Source organism: Condylostylus longicornis, unplaced genomic scaffold (assembly GCF_029603195.1).
Source record: "Condylostylus longicornis isolate FDR11 unplaced genomic scaffold, ASM2960319v2 ptg000005l, whole genome shotgun sequence".
Classification (NCBI taxonomy): domain Eukaryota; kingdom Metazoa; phylum Arthropoda; class Insecta; order Diptera; family Dolichopodidae; genus Condylostylus; species Condylostylus longicornis.
Genome location: NW_026577974.1, coordinates 2,209,647 through 2,231,252, shown reverse-complemented (window position 1 = coordinate 2,231,252; position 21,606 = coordinate 2,209,647). Strand labels below are relative to the sequence as shown.

At 33.3% G+C, this 21,606-nt stretch overlaps 1 protein-coding gene and 1 long non-coding RNA gene across 2 annotated transcripts; both read right to left on the bottom strand.

Annotated features, from left to right (window-relative positions):
- Nucleotides 1–14,929: 14,929 nt before the first annotated feature.
- Nucleotides 14,930–15,517, bottom strand: LOC129616501 (uncharacterized). Its single transcript, XR_008697558.1, has 3 exons — nt 15,387–15,517; nt 15,292–15,325; nt 14,930–15,125 (listed from the first exon to the last, which is right to left on the bottom strand). It is a non-coding gene; the product is annotated as an uncharacterized LOC129616501 (long non-coding RNA).
- A 4,106-nt stretch (nt 15,518–19,623) lies between these two features.
- LOC129616388 (cuticle collagen 2C-like) lies at nt 19,624–20,234 on the bottom strand. Its single transcript, XM_055532014.1, has 3 exons — nt 20,097–20,234; nt 19,903–20,032; nt 19,624–19,843 (listed from the first exon to the last, which is right to left on the bottom strand). The coding sequence occupies exons 1-3, from the start codon at nt 20,145–20,147 to the stop codon at nt 19,782–19,784; spliced, it is 243 nt and encodes an 80-aa protein (XP_055387989.1). The 5' UTR covers nt 20,148–20,234; the 3' UTR covers nt 19,624–19,781.
- Nucleotides 20,235–21,606: the final 1,372 nt, after the last annotated feature.

The following is a 21,606-nucleotide window of genomic DNA, read 5'->3' as shown; positions in this document are numbered from 1 at the left end:
AAAATAAATTATGGGTGAGGGCCTATTAAATTACAAATTAATTATGGTTTTTTTTTGTTTATTTTATTTTTGTTCTGTTTTATATTTTTTTTTTTTGTATTTTCAGGTATATTTTAGAAGGACATTTTATAATTTTTTAAGTATACATAAAATTAGGCAATTAGTAATTTTTAAATGATTTACAATAAAAGATTAAAGGAGACGTTGAAGAATATAAAGTCATCAACATAGATATCAACATAGATGTCAACATAGAGATGTTGAGAGTGGGCACACTCACATTCTAAATATTTTGTAACAAACGAACTCTTCACTTTGAGAAAGTATTTACTCCCTATTTACGCTCTCCTTTTACACTTTCGTGAACACCTCCGTCTGCCCGCTCGCCCCGTCTGGTGACTCAAAAATTAATAAAGCAAATACTATCAAACTTCCACACATTGTTTATTTGTTTCTTTTTTGCCAAGGACCGACTCTATTGTATTTGGACTAATTCGAGTTTGGGTACCTGCTTTGGGTAGTTCCATAAGCTTATTCCAAATATTCGGAAAAATAATTAAATTATATTTATGACACTTGGCAGTCATGTGTCCAGTTATAGATCGCGCTTTCACAATGCAGACGGTGAAGAACAGAAACTATATGATCAATATTTTCTCTTGAGTCTATCACTTACATTACGGTAAATTCAATTATAAAATATTGATTTTTTTGTATGAGTATGAGTAATTGAATTCTCTCTGAATTAAATAACGGTATTATCATACCGTTAATGTATATTAATACTAATGACAACAATAAACTACAATACTAATGATAACTACAAAAATATATTAAAGGGCGAATAAAAATATTTGTTCAAGTTAAAATATTTATTTAGCCTTAAATCCTAAATACATCTTATGTATACGAAGGCGTAATGGAACTTGTTTAAAAGTAAGACCTTTAACATAGATTATTCAATCTACGTTATTAATAAAACAGAAAATGAATGAATAAAAAAGGTTCAAAATGATTTCAATTAAGTTTTTATAAAACAAAAAATTATTCCATTGAGTGAATTCCCTTCTTCTTCTTTATAGGCTCCTTAGCTTGTTCTTTTTCAATTAATTCGGCTCTTACGAAGTTAATGTTCGGCTCTCGGTGCATCTTTTCGGTGGTTTACCTTTTGGTCTGGTGATATTTGGCTTTCCATCTCTTTCTTTCTATTCATCAGTCTAAGGAATTCAACTCGCCGCTCAACATCACCTTCGTAGACTTCAAAACGGCTTGCCATATAAGAAATAGAAATGCCATATGGAGAGCTCTAGAGCTTCTAAATAATTAGAATTATCAAGGCGATGTATGGAAATGCAGAGACTCAGATTTTTCACAAGGGAAGACTAAGTGGGCCCATAACGACAATGCGGGGAGTTAATCAAGGTTGTCCCCTTTCGCCAGTCCTCTACATCATTGTTATAGATGAAATTATGAGGAAAACAAATGAAATCCGAAATGGGATTAACTGGAATATCTTCAACACCCTGGATGATCTTAAGTATGCGGATGATGTATGCCTCCTCACATACACATATGAAAATATGAAGCAAAAATTAGAAAAGTTAAAGAACTGCGCAGCAGAAGTTGGCCTACAAATAAACACAAGAAAAACAAAGACTATCAGAATGAATGCCACAAACAACCAAGCATTTGAGATTGATGGCGAAGCAATTGAGGATGTAACCACCGTAACATACCTGGGGAGCATTATAAGCTCAGAAGGTGGAGCAAGTGCTGATATAGAAGACAAGATCAGAAAAGCTAGGGCGACATTCGCTAGACTATGGAAGATCTGGAAATCCACACAACTTTCAAGGAATGTCAAGCTGAGAGTCTTCGACGCCTGCGTCAAGTCAGTAATGTTGTACGGAAGTGAAACCTGGCTCATGAACAAGAAAGATATTAATTAAATGCAGGTCTTTACAAATAAATGCCTCCGCATCATATGCAAACAGGACCCGATAGAAAACCAAATAAGAAAGAAAAAATATAGATGGGTAGATCACATACTTAGGAGGCCAGAACAATCCATAGCAAAGCAGGCATTGGAATGGAGTCCCCAGGGTAGGAGAAAGATCGGCAGGCCTAAGAATACATGGCGAAGAACAATAGAAAAAGAAATAACAGCTGCAGGTAAGACTTGGGCGCAAATAAGATCTATCGCGCAAAATAGAGAGAGATGGAGAGGTTTAATCGAAGCCCTATGGTCCTTAATAGGAGTTTGAAAGGAAAAAAAAAATATTTAAACGACGTTACTTGCTCTACTATTTTGTCGTTCACCGCCAATTTGCATCTTAGAGGTGACATAGTGAATTCGTTTAGTTATTTTAAAGGTCTCTTTTAAAAGTGGACTTCCTTAATAAGAAATTTTAAAATTTTTATAAAGGAATTTAAAATGCGTGTAATTATCACGAAAAATATTAAATAAAAAAAATCAATTTAACGATTTTATTAATACATGAAAACTGCATACCCATACTTACATAATTCAGTCATTTACATAACTAATATACATATATAGTGCTTTATAGTATGAACATATTTACATAATTATAATATTTTTGCTTGTGTATTAAAATGTCCTTGAATTTTTTGTTTTTTACTTTTATATAAAATATTTTAATTTCATACACAAGTCTTTATGATGATGAGGTATTAATGAAGAAGTTGAGTTCCTTTTTATGTGAAAATGGGAAAAATGATGTTAAAATATTAATCATAATTATTCAATCATTCATTCAATTTATAATGAAGGTTGCAAATATATAAAAAGGACAATAATTGTAAAAAAAGGAAGTTCCATTAAAATCCTTTCAGTTTTTTTTATTTTAACTTGAAATGTAAAATAAGTAAATATTGAATTTCTCTTTTTGTAACCCTTTTTATGTTTAAAAATATTATTGAAAGTATCGATAATTATTTATAACACTACATGGTGTCCAGTTAAATTTCCACATATACTTATACAATAAATACCTATAAATAAATTACCCGTCCTTTAATGGGAATTTCCCGTTTCGATTAACATAGGGTTAATAATTCTTTACTCTATAAATTAAACCATCCCTGAATGATGTTGGTTCCGTATTCCATCTATTGCAGTCGAGTTCATTTTATATCCAATTAAATGTTTCAAAAGGAGTAACTAATAAATTAAGAAATATAAGCTCGCTTGTCTTGTAATTCTATAATTGAATTCAATCCAGGGTCATCCAGGTTTTCAGGTGTAAAACTGATTGGTATATTATGTTTAGAAATCTCGTATATGTTTGAAACACTATACTCAAAATAATTCGGCAGTATGAAAAGTTTCCTCCACACCAAGTATTCAAACAAAATACATTATTAATATTTGTGTATGTGTACATGTAGCTCTATAATAAATACAACTCTATATAAAACTTTTAATAAAATAAGTGTGTATAAGTGTAAATGTAAATGAGATTGTAAAAGTTCCACATATGTAATTGTAATAAAATAATAATTAATTCACTTTAAATTGGATTTACATATTTAATTGCTTTATATTGTGATACTTATTTAATTTTATGCAATAAAATTGATAAATTAAATAAAGAGGGTGAAAAATAAAAAATTTATAAAATCATATATAAATAAATTATTAATTGATTTATAATGTATGTGTGTATATAAAATGCTTAAATTATATTTGATTGTTATCAAAAGTTTTAGATTTAATTTTAAGTGAAAACCGTGCTCTCTTTGATTTGCGACATCATTTAAGCAATTTAAGAGTGCTTAAGTGACATCGGAAGGAAAAGATAAATCCGTCCAATATATGGTTAATGCAAGCGTCCTTTGCCAAGACAAGCAAATAGTACCTTCAATTCCGGAGGTCCCACTAATACCTTAAGAAACAAATACCTTCTCCCGGTTAGCTGTAAATTTGGAGTGAAGAAGCTCGAGGTAATTGGTTCAAAATAGTTGACTGTCATTCAAGTTTTGTCATCCTTGGTTCCCAATGCATGAATCTGGCCTAATATACGGGGTTTCTTTTTTCAGTGCCCTGTTGTATGAAGCCACCACGCAAAAGACACTGACACACTCTTCTGGCGTATTCGCTTCTTATAAATCAAATGAAAGAGCCGTTCTACTATACGATATATTGAAGATTTTGCTCTTCCTGAGGTTCCTTCTAGTTCGTTCACGATACATACGCACAGTTCAATACCATATGTTTGTGCCTCAGTGGGCGGGCGGGAGAGCAAGGGCTTTCAAACCTCGTGATTCTTACGCCTTGATCGTAAACACACAAGCCAATCCCTTTTTAGTTTTGGACCTTTTATAGAAGTTAGTTATTGCAATTTTAAAACCATAGAATTGTTTCGTTAAATCCTCATTTATGTATTCTTGTAGATTGTAGATTTGTGCAACGGGGGCAACAATGCACCGCGACCACGAATAAGGATCTATTGTGCGCCCCCACCCGAGTCCGGGGCATGCCCTACAACACACGCTCGAGACCCACCCTCCTGATGAACTCAAGCAACTTGTGAGAACCAGAAGACCGTAACTCCGCCACCGTTAGAGCAAAGCCTCCCAGCACCTCCCCCCTCCTACGAGCAAGAGCATCACACTTCCCCGGGAGGTGCACTGAGGCCCCTCCATACTCCCCACAGAATCTGCAAGCATCCTCATTTTTGAGGCCCAGTCGACCGAGGTGTCCCCTAGGTCTGCAGTGACCCGTCACAATGCGGGTGAGGACTCTCACCTGGTTCTTGCCCATCCCTATAATTTTCTTAAATCGCTTCTGGTCATAATCTCCCAGGAGCTCTTTGGCTTGCCGCAGCCCCAAAAGACTTCTCCAGGGCTCCGACCGCCTTCTTTCTGATTCCTTTCTTAATTTCGGTTGCATCTGCCTAACTCATTGAGCTTCTCAAGACAGCCCCATACTGCCGCGGAGGATACTGAAAACGAGTTCAGCGCTCCGATCGCAGCCCGGTTATCGGACATAATCATTATTTCCTTTCCCCGGTACCCCTATTTCAATGGCGTGCAACTCAGCCACTCGGGAAAGCTCCCATAGGTTCGGAGAATTTGGTCCTTGGCCCTAATACCCCCGCACCCGTCCCAATACTGGTCTTTGACCCATCTGCGTACCATCTAATAACGTGTGTTCCAACTGGGAGGCCCGAAAAGTCACACTCCCAGTCCCTTCTGTTACACAGCAACGAGGCAAAATTTTTCTCGAAGCTGTACCTCCTTACCATGTCTCTAGGTATCGATAGGAGCGGAACCTCCCCAACAAGACGACCCCGATCTCTCACACCGATTATTCCGGCTTCATTTCTCCCTAACCTGAAAATGGCAGCCTTCGCTGCCATCCCCACAACAAGGTGCAAGGGGGTTAGTCCCAAAATCACCTCCATTGCTGCCGTTGGACAAGTTCTCATAGCCCCTGTGATGCAGATGCATGCGAGTGTCTGCAATCGTTCCAGGTTCCTCCTAGCCGTACCAAGAGCCACTCTTCTTGCCCATGCCACTGCTCCATAAGTTAGGAGCGGCACAACCATCATGATATAAATCCACCACATGACAGACGGGGAGCAGCCCCACGACCTGCCCGAGATGGCCCTGTAAACCATAAGTGCCCGAGTTTCCCGTGTACACACAGCTTCCTCGTGACTTCGCCAAAGAAGCTTGGAATCAAACACCACTCCTAAGTATTTGACCTCCGATTTTCTCTCTATACCGCTCCGCACACGTATATTGTGCGCAGATGCTCCAGCTTCCTTCTACTAGTTAAAGGCACTAGGGCCGTCTTGTTAGGATTAAGCCTGAGGCCCACAGTATCGCACCAGGCCCGGGCCACTAGTAATCCCCTTTAGACTATATCACAAAGAGTTCCCTCAAACTTACCTCTAGCGATGATGACTATATCATCGGCATAAGCCTGAACACCAATTCCCTGACGAAGCAGCTCATCAAGGAGTTCATCCACCACTAAACTCCACATTAGCGGGGACAGAACCCCACCCTGTGGGCATCCCCTGGCCACGCGCATTCTTAGGGTGCTCTACCCCACAGCAATCTCTGCTACCCTCGTAGCCAACATATTGGACATCCATAGAGAGATGCCATCATCCACGTCTCTACGCCTCAGGGCGACCGCAATCGCCTCATGAGAAGTGTTGTCGAAGGCCCCCTCGATATCCAGGAACGCGCATAGCGCCACCTCTACCTGTTCTATTGTGCTTTCTAGGGTGCTGGCTTGGCCAAACAGAGTGGTCTCTGTTGACCTCCCACCCGATACGCATGCTGGCAATCGCTCAGCGACCTTCAGTTCAATAAGAACGAAGTGAGGCTAATCGGTCTGAATGACTTGGGCACCATGCCCCTTCTTCCCACTTTGGGAATAAAGACAACACTAGCCACCCATCAGGACTCGGGAATGTATCCGAGAGCCAAGCTACTCCTAAATATTCTTATTGAGAAAAGCATAATTGGCTCCAGGCCGCGTTGCAGAAGTGCTGGTGAAATCCCATCCTTTTCGGATCTCCTTGCTGTAAGCTGTCAAGTTCATCTTGTACTCTTCCCAAGTACCTTTTCGCTTAGCTTTATTGAAAAGCCTGAGAACCCCGACCCTCAGGTTTTCCAATCGCGGGGTCCACCGAGGTGAATCTGTGAAATTCTTGGCACACTAATAGGGCAGTTCGACTCAAAAGCCTCGACCATAATTTCTCCGAGCTCTTCCACAGCCTTTTCCAACACCAGGAGATGCCTGGCCACAGTTCTAGCCGAGATGCCCAACAGTTTTGCCTCCAGGTCCCTTCTGTATCCCTCCCAGTTTGTCCGCCTCGGATTTCTGAAGGAAGATTTCTCCTCCATCAACCCATCTAGACAAAACCGGATGATTCTATGATCTGACATAGAAACCTCCCCCGATACCTTCCAGTCGCGTACCTAACATTCGCACTGCCGAATGTGATATCCAGTACCTCCTCTCAAACCCTAGTTATAAAAGTTGGGGCATTCTCTACATTAGATATTTCTAGGTTTTCTTTAATTACAAATTCTAATAAGGACTCACTCTCAAATACTCTAGTATTGGTGTCGCTTAGTGGTAGTTCCTTGGTGAACATCCTTGCCAGAACAGCCGAAGCTGCTCTGGCGTGGTGGACATTCACCTGGGCGACCCTGGTGCCTTCGTCCCTCATTTGTTGAGTTGACTGGCAGGGTGATCTTCCCCTGCCATCGAGACGTCATTTTCTGGGAAGGACTCCCTGTGACTTAGAAGAGTTAACTCCAGGTCCTTCACCATCTCCTCCGTAGTTAATGAAGCGGGCCGCCCCTCATCCGGGGTTTCATATCCCTCGGAAAGACCCCCTTTGTCCGCCGATTCCTTTTTGGGATCATATGACTCCCGTGGGCTGCCCCATTCTGCGCCTATGTACAGGGATTTTCCCGAACCGGTACCGCAGAATGTGACCGTCCCGCCTGATGGCTTCTTGACATCTTCTTGATTCCGCTTGACATCATTTTAACGCGGAAGAAAGTTAGTATGAGTATAATGTGTTTGTTTTAAGGTGGTATTTAATTGGAATTTTATTTTGCAAATTGCTATTAAGAAAGAGTTTGAATAATTTCTTCCCGTTTTTTTCTATTTTTGGAACTCCAAGTAAAATGTTCTACACTATGAACAAGTATATACAAGTAGTTTTATCCTGTAATCGCCAGATAAACAAGTATGTATGTTTATGCGTTAAATTAGTTTTTATTTCTCTTGTGCATTTATTCAACTTTATTTATATTAGCAATATCTAACCATGGCAGCATTTAAATTTAAATTACTTCTGTTTCTTCAAAAAGTATACACTTTATATAAAAAAATTTTGCAAAACTAAATAATTTATTTGGATCCAGTTGATTGTAGGATTTTGTTTCTCCTAAGATTTAAAGTGTAATTCATCAAGAAAAATTTAAGGCAAATAAGGGTTAATAAAAAAATTAGTAAACCAATTCTGGGGCAAACACATCTTTTCTTGGCCCGGAGCCATTCTGCGGAATCGGATCACATACAATTCGTTGGGAATTAGGGAGGGAATGAGAGAAGAGGCGGTCAGAGGAGGCGGTCGATGAGGAAGTCTATTTGCGGCAGGCTAGCTTTGCTTTCACAGTGGCAAAGTTGTGGTGTTCCCGAATAAGCTGCTTGAGTTCATCAGGAGGGTTGGTATTGTAGGGCATGCCATACTCTCAGGAAGGAGCGCACAATAGATCGTTATACGTGGTCGCTGTGCACTATTGCTCCCCCCTGTACAAATCCACAATCATCAACAATCTTCGTACACTGCAAATTTTTTTACTGGATATTGCTCAGTAAAATATAAGTAGTCTTTGGAAACAGTAGCGAGATTATCAAGCACGTTTTTTGGCTGCGATTTTCTTGAAAGTCTGCAATGGAAGTTTATTGTGCGAAGCTCTTTGAATAATATTTGACATCAAATTTTGCTTGATGTAAAAAATTGAGTGAGATTTATTGGTCGTTCTCTTTAGTAGAAATTAAAATGAGGGAATTATGAAACTTTCTCTTTACAACAAATTTTTAACACCCTTGCAGTTTTCACTTCAGTTAATCAATTTTGTTAAGGTAGTTGACTATATACAAGAATATTTCAAATAAAACGGTTTGCTATTACTAAGTGCGTCTTCAAATGTCTACCTTGCAAAACTCCTTTTCAAATGTAATTTGCAAATATTTAAGGAGGAATACTTATTTTTCATTTAAAAGTTTTCTATTGCATTTTATAAAGCAACTCTGATGTTTTTTAAACGATTATAGTTTGTTTATATTATAGCAGACTTTACAAAAATTTATGTAGGCTATTCACAAACTTTGCTTTTACAATAAAAGAGGTGTAAACACTTAAAACGAGGAAAAAAAAAAGCAAATTCGTATAAATTTTGAGTATTTTAAATAAAAATTAGAAAATAAAATTTATTGTAACATGCAATTTCGATGAAAGTATACTGATTGGAAAAATAAATGAAGGCAATAAAACTATTAAATATATGCAACACCCGTTTTATATTTAAATTGCATTATTGCTATGTGAAGAATTCGTGAGCTCTATATCTAAAGGAGTTGTGATCGAACCCTATTTATCAAGTAAGCATGCCACGAACAAGAAATTGTAAAAAGGCATGCTTAAGTGAATAAAGAATACATTCATTGAAACAATTTTAAAAAAATTATAAAACTGCAATCCAAAATGCTTGAAATTTGGAATAATATGAGCAGTACCATAAATATCATAATTAATCTTAGAAACTAATCACAAATAATGTCAGTTAATAGCAATACGACTTAAAACGTTAAACATTCATTACTGTCGAATAAATGACCATCAAACGTAGTGCTAAATTTTTAATGACCAAACTTAATTATTCATTTGAAAAGAAGTCATGTTCAAGAAATATTTTTGGTTCAATTCTAACATGATATTTATGAGAGCTTCCTTGGAATTGGTTCAATATACGCCTATAGGAAATAGATATTTCTGTGTAAATTTTTCATTTATTTTGGTAGAGTTTCTAAATTAGAAGAATATAAAAAAATTTTATAAGCCCCTAATAACTCTAAATGAGTGTTAAGTATAATGAATAAGAGTTAAATAAAACTTCAATTATAGGTAAGAGGTTGGTATGTGAACCGCCTGTTTTTTTTCCATATTTAAGTTTTTTTTTCGTAAAACGTGATTTACTGCTAATTATACTCTTTGCTTAAATAAAATTTTTGTGGTATACACAAAATTATATGCGAAAATTTATAACAATTTCTATAATTAAAATAAATTGGTTGTTTAGTTCATATACGTTTCTATTTAAAAGTAAAATCGAAACCAATTCCAATTTTATTCATTGGTCACGTATTAGAACTTATTTTTTTTTTAGGAAAAACTACTAATGGTTTTTAAATTTTATTTATATGTTTCGAATTATTTTTAAAAGAGTGACCATGTTATCATCTTTTGAATATTATTCAACGAATTTAAAATTTTATTAAATTGAGTACAATCAAAATTTTTATGATCTTAGCATGTTACAAGCTCAATATTTAAAATTACCAAAACCTTCTTGAAGAGTCTTATACGTTCTGTCTATTTTCATAATATTTATTAATAGCCTTCTGCGAAATCGTACCACATACTTTTCGTCAGGAACTAAGAAAGCATTAATGGCGGGGCTGTAGTAGTCCAAAAAACTTGTGCAGATTATGAGTGAGAACGATTTAAGAAGATTACAGGGCTGAGTAAGAATCAGGTGAGAATTCTTACTTGTCAGGGCACCTCAATAAGCTGAGTCTGAAAAGGGAAAACACTTCCGATTTCTGAAGGTTATGAGGGAAAAATGAGTACACCTTCTGAGAGAGTTCTCTTCTCGCTCGTAGGAGAAGAGAAATACTGCGGGGCTTTGCTGTCATGAAAGCGGAGTTACGGTCTCACGAAAGCGCTGTAGGGTATGCTCCTCAATTAAAGTAGGGGAGAGGGCATAAATCCTTATACACGGTCGCGGTGCACTGTTGCCTCGGGTACACGGATTTATAAATCATGAACAGAGTGTGTTTGAAAATATTTTGTCCTTGAATGCAAATTATTACTTGGTTTTGGTCACCATTTCCGAAATAAACATTCCTCCTTTTTTTTGTAACCGTAATGGTCTATTTAACCTCCACCTATTTTTATTTAGTTTTAAATTAGATAATAACAACAAAAGGAGGAAGCAAATCCTAAATAGCACCTAATGAACTAAATATATGTAATTCGTTTTTCTTTTTTGGTCGGTAAATTGCTACGTTATGTAATTGGATTTATGTTGATTCCTTATTTTTCTTTATTTTTTGTTTCTTTGCTTCTTTAAATTGTAAACGTATTAAGAGATCCTATTATTTATGTATCTATACTTTGTGATCTACCCTCTATGCATAGGCAGAGGCGGATATTTCTATATTTAAAAAAAATCTAAAATTTGTAATGTGATTTGTTGCGGGTGTTTTTTTGGAAGGAATTATAGTATGAACTTACAATATTGTGCAATTTCAAGTATCTACATCCATAAAGACCCTAAATGGTTGTTTAATGTTATTATTGCATACTTCGATTTTGTTAAATAAAATGCAATAGAATTATAAGGATTTTCTGGAGTTTCACCTTCAATTACCTTTAATTTTCCGTTTTTTTGTATAATTGTTTTGAATTGAATTAAAATTGAAGAAATAATCAAATGAAAATGAAAGTGTTTTAGAATTTTGTTGCTTGTTAAGTATATAATTACGTGTGATGTAAATGTAGAAATACTATAGTTAAGAAAATCGATTTCAGTTATAAACTAGATGGGATTTACTATTCGTTTTATAAATGATTTTTGTGGTCAGTTCAAAACCAACCTCCGCAACCTCCATAGAGTGTTGCGTTTCGCTGTCTTGTGAACTCACAAGTTTTTATTAAAATATTTTGAGCATGTTTAATTCCAATTTTTAACATCCAGGAAGACAGATTTCCAATATTTCAATATCCCAGCGTTCCAGGGAGATCTATTTCCAATTTTTGATCATTTTCCGAATAAGTAGGGTTCCAGACAGGCGAATTTTCAGTATTTGACCATTTTCCGAAAAGAAGCCTCTCCGAACAGGCAATCCTTTCTTCAGAATATGTTTTCTCTTATTTCTTGAATATTATGCTTTTATTGCCGTTAATACTTAAGAATGCTTCTATAAAATGAAATTGACTCGAAACACTGTATTTTGTGTATATTGTTATGTATATCATAAACAATATTCTTGACAATACACAACATAATTGGAAAATTATCTTTAAAATACCCAATATTTTTACATACCTATAAAAGATTTTATTGTAAAGCTAAAAATAATATATTCGAGTACAATGTTGTCATTGCTTTGATATTTGAATAATATTATAGGAATTCATTTGAATTTTACCTTATGAACATTTTAATTAAATTTTCGAAAACATGAAGAAATAAATAAAAATTTCGAATATTTTAAACTATTATTAACTGCCATCGGAAACACAAAAATTTTCCCTAAAAAAAATTTCAAAGTTTTTTCCTATTAAATCCTAGATATCATTAAATTTACATTTCTAATTGGTTCAATTAGAAGCAGAAATTCAAAATTTTGTTTTTCCTTCTCAAGTTTATCTCCTACACAAATGTTTTTTTTTTATTAAATGAAATACAATTTATTTTATTTATATGTATATTCTTAGAATATCATAAGAATAAACAAAAAACTAAACAGACAAAAATCGGAAAATAAATTTTTATCGTTTCTTTTAACTGACTGCATTCCATACAACAAGAAGGGCATTGTAATCGCATCAAATTCCACTTGTGAAATTAACAACCGAAATGTATATGAAATGAGGTGAGAAAGCAGAGGAGATTTCAAAGAAGAATTTGGTCTGCCGACCCATCGGTTTCTGCACTATGTCTGGAATATCTACAACATCTTCGGTTTAAAAGGCATGAAATTCGTGAAAATTTGTATCTTGACTTTAGTTTTTGAGCTTGAATAATTGAAAACACTTGTATTTGTACAAATTACTGCCACTGATCTTTTATTATAAAAGCAATATCAAACTTTGAATATATATCAGATTATCTAACAATAGAATTTAAGTTTACCTACCAATTTAAGGCTTTCGTGAAGACCAAGGACTAATAAGTGGAAGTAGTTTTCTTGAAAATCCAACTCCTTAAAAAAAGTAATGGCAATAAATTATTTGATGGGGAGATCTTTTTTTTTCTATCAAACAACTGCTGTGTCTTCTAGGCGGAGGTAGTCGCTATATTGTTTAAAATGGCTGGCGGGCAATGTGATAACATGTAGGTGTATCAGCATTGCTACTGACAGTCGTGCAGCGATAAGAATGTTGGAGGGGGAGACGTCTGCTTCAACAAAAGTCCGCGATAGCAGGTTGTTTCTCAACAAGATGGTGCAATCTTTCGAAATTTACCTGATTTAGGTTACAAGGAAACTACAGAGGGGGTAAGCTCGTCAGGGATTGAGTGAGTCTTGGTTCTAACAAAATGAGAGGATGTGCAAACTGTTGTTTAATTGGGTTGTCTGACTGATGAACACGTCAGGAGGGTTGGACGTCCCGCTAACCATTTCTAACGTTAGGTATTCTAACGAGGAAGAGGAGTAGGAGAAAACGGCAGCTTCTCCTATGCTTATACCAGGCTTTGGTTCTGGGACGGCAGAGGCTCCTTGGGTCGCATTCTTTATAGCGAATGTAAGTTACGGTGGGGATATGGCGATCTGGTGATATAACAACAGGGCTACTTGGTCTAAGTCTATTTCGCGTCAGCCTAACCTATTCTAATCTAATGCGGTCGGTTACGTGTTGAACACATCTAATTTTTTTCTCTTGCATTTCTTTAATAATGGCAACAACAAAACATATTCTTGGTATTTTGCATTTGAATGAATAAACTTGAAAATTTTATTTTATAGTTAAATTTTTTTTCTGTTCTCTCTTTTCTCAAAATATCAAAAGGATTCGTAAAAAATTCATAACAATTAGAACAACAATAATAAAATCATTTAAAATTTGTTACTAAAATCCACGATTCTTTGAAAAACAAAACAATAAAAAAAAACGAATTTTCTTTTCTCATTTTAACAATGAATTTCATTAAAATTCAATAGCAAACATTATTTTTTCTTTTTTTTCTTAATTTTCTTCACCATAAGGATTCTCTTAAAAATTATTTCCTCCATTTTATTCATATTTATTAAATATTTCATTCATTTTATTAAAAAAACAAATGGAAAATGGAAAAAAATCACATGATACTTTTATTTTTTTCAAAAAGGACTCGAATAAATGATTTTTTTTTTTTCAAATTTAATGCATTCATCAAGAATACAAATAATTTTTCGTTCTGCCTTAGTTTTTCAAAATGTATACGGCATTATCATTTCTCATTTCATATACATTACGTTTGTTGTTGTTGTTGTTTTTTAAAGGGTGTACAGGGATACTTGAAAATAAAAGTCATGAAATATTCATATGAAAGTTTTTTTTCTGTTTTTGTTTACTTAATAGGATGTCATCAAAAAAGGACTCGTTATATATATTTTTTTTAAATATTTTAATAATATTTGTTTGCTTCCCATTTTAACTTTTTTGAAGAGGCATCAATGTAATGGAACCGTTTTTTGAACATTTATTTTTATTATTTTATTTTTCCTTTCAATTATGAATTACTGGTCAAGTCTATGATCTTTGGAGGATTTACTGGTTAAATTATATATACCTAAGATTAGGTAAAGTAAATGAATTATTGGACTGATTTATTGGCACGGATTGATTCATTTTTGTTACATGAATAGAATAATGCGTCACTGATTCAGAAGCAATTGAATGAAGATGAAGTATAACAGATGGTATTGATTATAGAACCAGTTCGCCCTGGAAAAGGGTTGCAGAGGTAATCGCTACGTGGTACCGATTGTATCACATGGAAGCATTTCAATGCGATAGTTAATATTATTATGTGGTCTAGCCAACTGCCTGCATACTGCATACATAAATTCAAAAATTATTTACAAGACAGCGCGAAGCCAAAGCAATTTCCCACGCATTACTGCCGAAAAGAGTTTTCGTGCAATTTTGAAAATGACACCTTTATCGATTACAACCAGGATTTAACCTAGTTTAATTCAGTGTCAGTAAGGTAATACGATTAAGTGTATTTTAGACCTGTTTTAAACCTTCCAAACCAGCATATTAGTAGTTTACAAACGGAAACAACGATACGAATATGTGGTAATAGATGAAGATATAAAGAGTTAAGTATGATCACTCTTTTTTTATGAAAAAACAAAATTTATTTTACTGCATTTAGTTTTAATGAATTTCTTAAAAGTCATAAATTAAATTAAAAACTGATCAACTGTGTGATATAATTAGCAATATCCACTGATGTAATATTATAACAGCAACTTTTAATGAATGTATATAAGAGATGTAAAGTTTATTAATGAGCTGCTGCAGTAGTGGTGGTAGTTCTTCTACGATGCTTTTCTTCTGAAGAATCTGCAAAGGAAATTTTAATGTTAATATAATTTCTAATCTAGAATAATATCAGCAACACAGGAAGTGGAAAAGAAGTGGTGGATAAAAAATGGAGGTAAGGTATGGAAATGGGAAAGTTGTTTCCATTTAGTGTTTCAAGTTTAAGAACCTTTCTTATTAATATTACCTTTCTTCCTGTTATTCTGGGCTGCTGCGGTGCTCTGAAATTAATATGAAGTGTTCAATTAATATCAAGATTAGTTTTTATTTTGAAAATTTTACCACATCTACTAGGGCACCTAGCATGGCTAAAATAACGACAAACCAGAATAAAAATTTCATTTTGAGTAAAAATTAAACCCTTAAAAAAATTTTAAATTTAATGTGATATTGAAATTAATATTGAAAATTAATTTTGTACTAATAAAATATTTTCATTATTCATTGTATTTATACTATAGTGCAGACTATAACTAAAAGACTAGCGGAAATCATTAATATTTTAATCATATTCTTTTTGACACAAAAAGTATTGCCTATTTAAATAGTTGTAATTGCTAAATTAATGTGCTATATTAAAAAAAGCTATGTAAAAATCATAAAATTTTTAAAACATGTTCAGATTTAGTATTTCATTTGTAATGTTAAAAGAATAGACGGTTTGTTATCTGGGGCACATCGTCTCCCTATGTATAGGAAATGAAAATTTTTTGTTGAGAGCTTTTGATCTAATGTATTGGATTATTTTTATGGTCAATGTGATCTTCTCTTAATCGAAATCACTTAATAGAAATCATTAATTTTTTAAATAAATTGTTACCTGAGACTTCCAATGTTTAGAGATTTTTTTTTTTAGAAAAGTTCCTATAGTTTATGTGTGGTCATAAAAATGCCACAAATTAGCAAATTTATTAAATAATTAGTTGAATTAAGGAAAAAATTTGAAATATACTCAATTATTTCTCAATGTTGTATGTGTACATAAAAAATTCTGTGTTCAGCACATTAAAATTGATGACTAAGTCAATAACACTTTATGTTTTTATTTGTGTAGATTTGCTCGAATGTAGAGCAAATGATTTTAATATCTTGGATAATTTTGGTTTCCAACATTATCATCGAATTTGGGGTTATTACATTTCACGTATTGAAGCTTTAAACAATTGAGAAATAACGCATAATGATAAAATGTTATATGTGTACAATGAAAAACTATAAAACAAGAATTTGTTAAAATAAAGAAAAGGGTTATACTTAACTATAGGTAAATAGAAGCTTTTTCATCTTGTCTTTCTTCATGTAAAAATCTAGTTTGTGTTTGTGTTTGTTGCATAAACGCAGCATTCTGCTGACAGGTTTATGTTTCCCATAATTGGTCCTATGAAAAGGAACCATGAAAAGATCAAGGGAACGAGACCTAAAGTTGGAGTTAACCACTATTTTATTTAAAATGTGGCGAGAGATTAAGTCAGTTTTCATAAGCTGAAAAACGAATAACAAATCCGCGACGTCACGTCTTTAAGTGTGGGTAGGTTAATTAATTTGAGCCTGTGCTCGTAAGGTGAAAGAATGATGGGGTTTTCCGAAGGAAGAAGGCGCAGTGCGAACCTTAAAAAATTTTTTTGAATAGACTCAATCCTTTTAATATGTGTATCGTAATAGGTCTTGAATATGCTTCACTATACTTGTATTCAAGATGAGGACGGACCAGGCATGTGTAGAGCGATTTTAAGGTATGCATATGATATGATTGTAGTGGTTTATGAATGATAACTTGCTATCGAAGCAAACACCCAGGTCCATTATTGAATCAACTCGACTAAAAGCTTAGCCATTCAAAGTATAGTTTGTAAAAAATGGCCGTTTTTGCCTAGAGAAGCACATTTGTGCACATTTACTTACTTTGATTTTTAGGTTATTACTTGTGCACCACCCGTAGAAGCGCTTAACATCATTCTGAAGACACATCGCATCATTTGCAGAGCTTATTTTTTTTGAAAGTTTTCATGTTATCAGCATATATTTTTACCTCACTGTGCGTTAGCATGGAAGCAATATTATTAATTGAAATTATGAACAGCAGTGGACTTAATTGACTAATCTGGGGTACACCAGAATTAGACGAAAGAGGCGAGGAAATTGCTGAACGAAAGAGCCTTTACGGCGGCATATAGACGAGGAAATCGCTAAACAAAGAGAGCCATTTAGACCTATAGCATTAATATCTTGTAGTAAATATTAAATTTAACTATTTTCTTATAAAAAGTAGGTACCCATACAAATTCTATATTGTGAGTTATTTTCGCTTGTTGGTACCTTGAAAACCATTTCCCAATTATATTTTGGAATTATTTTAATATATTAAATATTTGATGTTACACAATTATCAAAATTATTTACTTGTTTCTATATTCATGTAAATTTTTTTATGATAGTCCATTAATATGAAACAAGAACACGACTGATCACAACATGTGCATGTTAACAAGTTTTTTGACCACTAGTAAAGAAATTTTTAATGTTTTTAGGAAAATTTGGCAAATTTTTCAATAATTTTTTGGAAAATTTTGACAATATAAATTGGAGTATTTTATGAGGGTTATAATTCAGATCTAGAATCAATATTCAATTGTAAATATTAAAAATAAAAATATGAAATTATATTTATTAGTTTTGATTGTCGCGGCCATATTTGGCGTTTTGGTATTATTTAATAAATTTTGCGTTTTTTTTTAAATTTTATATCAATCAAATTTTAGTATGCCCAAACGACAACAGTAAAACCCCCATGTACCGGTGGCAATAGAGGTCCAGGAGGTCAAAGAGGTCCAGGAGGTCCAAGAGGTCCGGGAGGTCCAGGTGGTCCAGGAGGTCCACGTAGGCCACCACCAACTGGTAAGAATTTCTTGATTCAACAATAAAAAAAAAAAATCTGATGTGGCCAGCGCATAATCGACCACAATTATGTAGAGCTCTAGTTAACATAGCTAGAAAAACGCAATATCGGATATCTTGAAAAGTTTGTCAGTTATTTCAGGAAATTTCGTCAATTAGTTCTTTAGATATGATCACAAATAAAAAATCGGCCGGTAAAAAGGTCCAGTTTCTAAAGCTTTACATATCCGAAAAGATGATTAATTCGTGACATAGCTAAAATAAAATCGGATATAAATTTTCATCGAAATCGATTCGGCTAAGGTTGAGATATACACATTGCTTGACAAATCAACATCTCTCTATAAATATTTAATTTACGCTTCCTTGCCATGGAAAAGTGCGTTTCCACCGAAAAGTCGATATGAGAAATTTGATATTATCATATAACCTTGCTTATATGATATGCGATCTGCAATAAAATCACAAAATTCGGATAATAATTCAATTAGAACCCTGCTTTCTAAAATTTATGATACTGCTATGTATATTATCATTTAATTTACTTTTTAGACGCATCTGGAAGGCCTATTCCACCACCACCAGGAAGACCACCAGTTCCACCACCATCCGGTTAATTATAAGAGTTACCCGATTTAACAATTGTACTAAAACATGGAATTTGAAAATATTTGACATGCATTTTTATTGTTATAAAAATAAACTGGAACTGGAATAGTAAAAATATTAAAATATAATAAAAAAAACTGGTTTTATATCTCTCTTACTAGATCAGACCCGGAACTAAGGTTGGCGTCTATATCAGTTATATAAGTGGATATATGAACACTAATGCCACTTTTAGGAAAAAAATAAATTAATATTTTTAGGTTCTTTTATATAGTGCCTACTATGGAGTAAAATAACAATGAGAGAACAAATCCCATTTTGTAAAATATTGTGGCAGTCTCTCATTCTAAATAAAATTCTTTTCAATTCTCAGTAATTTGGCTGTATGAAATACTAAACGAGATTATCGTAATGTCGCATACATTACAGTATTTACTAGTAGTTGGTAATATTAAAATTATTATTAGCGACTTCGTAAAACGATAGTAAGGTAGTAGAAGTTTTGACATTACAATTCTATGATATTATGCAGTTATGACACTATACAGTTTTTAGTGCCTTTTAGGTATACTAAAAATTATCAGTTACGCAATGTTGCATGCGACAAATTTAGAAGGGTATTTCATTTAAATAGTTAAACAATTTAATTGAAATAGTATGAAGACCAGCAAGATGACCCTAAATGTAGAACTCTTCGAAGTACATGAAATCGCATTAAAATTGACGTTATAAGAGCGAGTATAAATTGAGATGTAAGTTTATAACTTTTTTGTCTTTTGAGCAGCTGTTCTTGAAGAGTGAGATTGAAAAAATTACTCACGTAACAAAATAACAAACGTTATTTTATTATGTGAGTGTAAGTAATTTCCTAGAGTTTATCAAAACTTAATTTGAAACGGAAATATGCAGGCAGAACAAGCTAGTATGTAAAGAAAATAAGGTAACGGATCATTTTGCTATAATATTTTTCAGTTTTTAAAATTAAAATTACAGAACACAAAAAATCAATTTTAATTTTTGTACATTTTTTATTTCCCGATTCCTGTTTATTTTTATAAAATTAAAAATCAATAAATTCAAGGCTGACTATTTGACTATATTTTAGAAGTTGCATATATCGCATAATTTCAATTCCATATTATAGGTTTATAAAATGCATTTAATGTTGCATAATTAACCAGATGCAGCTGTTGTTGGTGGTCTACCAGATGGTGGAATTGGTCTTCCAGACGAATCTAAAAAATTTGGTTTTTTTTTGTTAAACTTTTACAAATTATATCATAATAATTCCTACCAGTTGGTGGAGGTCTTCCACCTGGTGGACCTCCTGGTCCACCTGGACGTCCAGGTCCTCCTCTACCACCAGGTCCACCTGCACCACCACCAGTACATGGAGGTTTTACTGTTGTCGTCGTCTGGGCGTACTAGAAATTCAAAGAAAATTGTTTGCTTTAAAATTTTTATAAAAGTACAGTTTTTGATACTTACCAAAGCGCCAAATAGGGCGACAACAATCAAAACTAATAAATATAATTTCATACTATTTTATTTTTCAGTATTCACAATTGAAATTTTATGCCAGTTCTGAACTGTAAACCTCCAATTTATATTAGAGAAATTCTTCGAAATATTTAGAACTTGTGCTAAAATTTTTATCAAAACATTCTTATTTATTTGTTTATCGTGAGATAATTTGTCATGTGAGTGTTGAGATTAGCTTTTGATTATAAAAATATTCGTTTAAATTGAATTATCATAAAAAAAATAAAAGCAATGAATGGGATGAAATCATTTATTTTAACAGCTTAATTAAAATTAAAGTAATAAAAATGTTTTAAAGTAAATAAACTAAATTCAATAGACCGCAACCGGAACTAATTTAAATTTTAATGTTTTATATAACAAAAAAAAAATTGCAATTACTTAGAATTGCCTATTAAATGGATTAATGAGTTGGCTTTTTTTTTATTCTCCTCCAATAATGGTTGGGTGCGAAAGGTTTTATTAATTATAATAAAAATTTAAAATTTCTGTTATTAATTTCATGTGAATTATAAATGGTATTATTAAATTGATTAAACTATTTTTCATATATGTAGAATCTTGATAAATCAAAGTTGAATGCACGAATAATTTTATACCCAATTATGTACAATTTATAAGGTACCATTAATTACATAAATGAGTATACCAAGTTTTTGTCCGCGTGTGACCTTAAAGTTGAATTAAATATATGTTAAATGATTGACAGTGAGAATTAGGAAGTAATAGTGATCAGTCATAAATTTCAAATTCAGTGATATTTCTTAAAAAAAGTGATACAAAATTTCTGAAATGATTACAAACGCTGGCAGTATATAATAGAAATTTGAAGCTATAATAAAATAATTCAAGATGAAAGTAAACCTCACTCTTGTTAGCATAAAAACTGCGATGCTATTTATAGGAATCAAGCCAAAACATATTTGGCATATTGGCTGGCACATCCCCCTAAAATTATCTCATTTCTAAGAAAAACTTTTTTATCGTTTGTTAGTCTGAAAGTACAAGAATAAAGAAGATAGCGGCTACATTCAAAAAAATTTTGTTTGAAGCTCCTATCTATCTCAGATCGAAATCATTGAAAATTAGTAAAGTCTCTACCCTGTGTCTCGAAAAATATTGAGATTTTGACCCCATTCAGGAATAAAAATTTTAGCTATTTTCAATTTTCTAAATAATGGTATATATTGTTGCATACCTTTCAAATCCAACCTCTAAATTTTTTTCTAGCACAGCAAAGCAACATTTCCGAACTTCTGTTGGAAGGTAAATTTAAGTTCGAAAACACCCCATTTTAGAACTAATACAAGTGTCGACAGATAAAACATAAAAAATTACTTACAATAACAAAGAATTTTTAGCATTCTGTTCATATCAAAGTTTACATTTTCGTTATTTAACTGTAATTTAATTATTTTAATTACAGTTATTTCTGTTATCTCTTAATCAACAGTTT